Source organism: Terrapene carolina, unplaced genomic scaffold (assembly GCF_002925995.2).
Source record: "Terrapene carolina triunguis isolate 2854851 unplaced genomic scaffold, T_m_triunguis-2.0 Scaffold32343, whole genome shotgun sequence".
NCBI lineage: Eukaryota > Metazoa > Chordata > Testudines > Emydidae > Terrapene > Terrapene triunguis.
The window spans coordinates 1,538-5,959 of NW_020696694.1; the positions used below are offsets into that span (position 1 = coordinate 1,538).

At 45.3% G+C, this 4,422-nt stretch overlaps 1 protein-coding gene across 1 annotated transcript in view; it reads left to right on the forward strand.

The window, feature by feature from the left end:
- Positions 1–226: 226 nt before the first annotated feature.
- LOC112125766 (collagen alpha-6(VI) chain-like) overlaps positions 227–4,422 on the forward strand; it is a gene marked incomplete at both ends in the record, with an annotated part of 5,846 nt that continues 1,650 nt past the window's right edge. The window contains 2 exons of the mRNA XM_026663082.1: positions 227–802; positions 1,772–1,875. Coding sequence (XP_026518867.1) covers positions 227–802; positions 1,772–1,875 — 680 coding nt within the window. The remainder of the gene's footprint in view (positions 803–1,771; positions 1,876–4,422) is intronic.

Genomic DNA, 4,422 nt, shown 5'->3' on the forward strand with positions numbered 1-4,422 from the left:
AACTCTGTTATTTTAGAATTAGTGGTTAGGCTCTTCTGTTGTGCACTGGTGGATTTTCCCAAAACATGCCTAACATAGGCTGTTGAGTTGTGTTACTGCCTCCAAAAAGTGATCCAAATTCACAAGCTTGGCTTGAATACAAGGGGACTAGTAAGAAAGATTCAGTAAGAGTCTGTACTTACTTACCTGTTTGGGTTTTTTTGTTTTGTCATTTGTTCTTTTACAGAATGCAAAAGGATAGAAAGATTAGATGTTGTGTTTGTGATAGATGGATCTGGGAGCATAAGTCCCGAACAATACCAGACCATGAAAAAATTCATGATTGACTTGGTGAAAAAATCTGATGTCGCTCCAGATAGAGTTCAGTTTGGAGCTGTAAAATATTCTGATGAACCAGAAACGTTTTTCTACCTTAATACGTACACAACAAAATCCGAGATTGTTGAGGCTATCCAGAATGACGTAACTAAAGGAGGTTCAACGTACACAGCCAAGGCAATTGGCTATTCGGAAGCTCTGTTTGCTCAGGAGCATGGAGGCCGCAAAAGCAAGGGAGTTCCACAGATTCTTATAGTGATAACAGACGGTGACTCCCAAGATGCACCACAGCTCAATGACACAGCCAAGAGATTAAGAGACAATGGAATTATTATCTATGCTGTTGGGATAGAAGGAGCAAAACCTGATGAGCTTTTGGCCATGGCTGGATCAAAAGACAAATATTACTATGTGAATACATTTGAAGGACTCAAAAACACATCTATAGCTATATCAGAAAAAATATGTGATGATTCAAAACCAGGTAAGTGTTTGTTTTACTAGTCTATACTGTTTAAACTTTCCTCATCATTTTATTTAAAAATTGACAGAGATGGGGAGACACATCTCTAAAATTTCAAAGCAACGTGTATGGCTTCATTGGTATATCTAGCTTCCTGTGGTATTCTTTTCTCTTTAGCAAGCCCAGCTATAGGCAAAAGGGAAAGTTTCTTATAGCTTATCTTTACTTGATCCTACAACTGAGGATTTTCATTGCTTAAATGGTTGATATTATTGTTAGTCTGTGCAGGTTCAAAACTTTCATAAAGGTAAAATTAGGGCACTAACCTTTCACTTTAAGAGGCCTGAGTTCAGGTTTCAGTTTGATTAGACTAGTTGTTGTGGGGATAGGCATTTATCTACATCACAAAAGCACCACATGCTTTGGCCTGGTTGATGAGCTCTGCTGAGGAAATAGGTGAGAACAGGCAGCTGGGGACTATTGCAAGTGGCAATCAAAATGCAGTGGCAATTATGAGGAAACTTACACCATGCAAACTGCACAGCGGCATCCTCTAGTCCAGTGGTGGGCAACCTGCAGCCTCTCAGGGAATCTACTGGCGGGCCGCGAGACAGTGTGTTTACATTGACCGTCCACATGGACGGCCGCCTGCAGCTCCCAGTGGCCGCGGTTCGCCGTTCCTGGCCAATGGGAGCTGCAGGAAGTGGCGGCCCGCATCTTCTCGCAGCTCCCCGCAGCTCCCATTGGTCGGGAACAGCGAACCACGGCCACTGGGAGCTGTGGACGGTCAATGTAAACAAACTGTCTTGTGGCCGACCAGCGGATTACCCTAACGGGCCGCAGGTTGCCCACCAGTGCTCTAGTCCCATACAGTTAGACATAGGTCTACACTTCCAAACCACTGTGCTGTATAAAAACACACATTTGAATGACCAACTAGTCAGATTCATCCTCTTTTGCTTGTCCATGCTCCTGTCTATTTGCCCACAGGCCATAGGAGGGATCACAGAGATCTTTGCACCCCAGAGGAGTCACTTGCATCTTTGCAAAGAGACTGTAAAATGCTACTCCTACTAGTGAGGAAATTCAGTTTGGTAGGGTTTTATGCCCACTTCATGCTTGTGTACCAGAGGGTGTAATGTGGAAGTCAGAGGAGAATCAGGCCCCACAATTTCTATTTTTTCTAATGCCCTTCTCTGTCCCTTGTTAAAAATCAGTACTTTAGGTGCACTTTCTAGGTTGCTGGTCTGTGCAGCTAGTTGAATAATTTGTTGCAAATAAATTGTCAAATTTGGTCCTTTTTAGTGTTTGAAACTGTTTGCAAATAAATCCAGATTTCTAGCATATAATCCTAAATGTTCACTGAATAGCCTCTGTCACTGGAACAGGGTGGTTGGCCTCATGTGCTGGATAGCCTAGGGCTAAGCCAGCCCTGATTGCAGGATGAACCACACCTGGGTTGAATCAGGAGCTGGCAGGATAAAAAGAGCAGGAAGGTTCAGGAGGGTGGGAGAGAAAGTTGCAAATAGTTTTATAGATTACAGGAGCGTGTTTGTGCCATCTGTGTAAAGGCCCTGAGTCAACAGGGAAAAAAAGCTGAAGTTGGAGGAAAGTCTCTAGGCAGTGAGGCCTGGGAGAGACCCTGAAGAAGCAGGAAAGAGACTGGAAAGGCCAGCTGGGGTGAAGACTGTGAGTTTGTGTGTTAATCTGGAAAGGGACCTTGAACTGCCCGGGGCCTACAGGGCCAGTGTGTGTCAGAGGACTCAATAAATGAGATGTCTTGGGAGGGATTCTTGGAACCACTTCTGAACTATGAGTTCTAACGGGTCCTGAAAAGGGGATAACAGAGCCAGGGTGCAGCAGAATGATCTCTGGCTGCAAGGGGGATTGCCCAGGGGGCAGTAAGCAGCCCCTGTGCTACAGTGACCCTATGGGCTTTTTACTAACTGGTCACTTATTTTCTATTCATTATTTGCACTGTTAGCTGGCCAACATAAGTCACATATTTCTGCTCCCTGATTGGATGAATGTCTTTATTCATATGTGTGTGGGGGAAAAAATTGTATGTATAAATTTTCATATGAGTGTTCAAATTAAAATTTGTGGCACTCCTGTGACTCCCACAGTTTTCTCACTTGTCTGGAAGCTGTCAGAATAATGTATGGCTTCCAGGAAGCACTCGCAGGCATGCCTGTGTGAACGAATAGTTGACTACGGCTGGGAGGAAGGTCATGCATATTCTTATTACAACGCCTTAGGCTAGATCTACACTGACAGTGGGGTGTAGAGTTCATACACCGCATGCCCCTCTACCACAGGTATAAAGAGCATGAGACAGAGAGGCTCTGCTTAGATAAATAAAGACATGCCAGAACCTTAGGGCATGTATCCTATACTCACTCCATGCCCAAGTCGTGCCTCCCCTGTCTACACTATTTTTAGCAGTATAGTGTCCTGCTTGCGAGGAAAGACTCCAGCAAGCATCAGGCAAGGAAAGGCTCTGGCAGCTCCCTATTGCCCGAGCCTTTCCCCTCCGTGAGAGCCTTTCACTGATGTGTAGCTGCCCAGTACAGTGTTGGTGCAGCCTGCTTTTCACCGTGGTTGTAGCTACACAAATCCTACACACCGCCCCCAGTGTAGATGAGGCTTTTGTCAGTTACAACAATGACAATCCTTAACTTGGCCATAAGGGGAAAGTCCAGTAAAGGGTTAGGGCTCTTGAAGCCTAGTAGTTGAGGTTCTTCTAGTCCATTCTGTTATCTGAGGACAATAGCAGAACACCTGCTGGAAATGTACAAGGTCTGCAGTTCATTGGTTTATTGGGCGGGAGGGGGGCCTTCCATGCTAGCATCCAGTTGTTGCACAGACTGCTTTCCCTGTTGTGAGAATTAGGCTGCCCCACATGCCCTGTTTTTATGTATGCTGAATACAGGGGAGTGTGGAGGTGGTTCCAGAAGCAGAAACCATCCAAAGTATTTGGAAAGGGACAGGCATACAGGCAATGTCCTTTGCCTGAATCTCTGCTCCTCCCCACAGGTTCTGTGTGAGCCTGTAATAGCCCACTGTTGCTCCAGTCTCAAAAACCTCACCCCATGAAGCTCTGCTCCCACAGTGAGGAACAGAAATCCCCATCCCATGCCAGATCCAACCAGGAGATGCCTGGGAACATGAGCTCATAGCTACATCTCCCTGACCACTTAGAAAAACAGCAGGAGGCGCTTTGGAGTGTTCTTAAAGTCTCTGGAACTGGAGCTTTTCTCCTTCTTCCAGCAGCAGAGCAGTGAAAAAGGTGGGAAGTGCCTTCACTCACCCACAATCAGTGTCCTCATGTTATCAGAAGTTTTGTCCTCTAAAATACAAACTCTGATCTGCCTTTACACTTGCTGATTGCCCAACTGATTTGCTCTTTGTCCTAATATCCTTCCATCTCTCTTCAACTACCACACTCCTCCTGCTGTAGGATGTCAGCCGGCCTCCATCCCTCTTTCCTTCTTTTTCCTTCTGAGCTTTCCTCTTCCTCTCCACACTCCCTCATGCTCATTCTCTCCCCAAAGTTATCTTAAAAAAACCCGATTGGGATTACTTCCATGTAATAAAAATATACATAAAGTGAATCAACAGGATGTGTGCAGAACCACCAA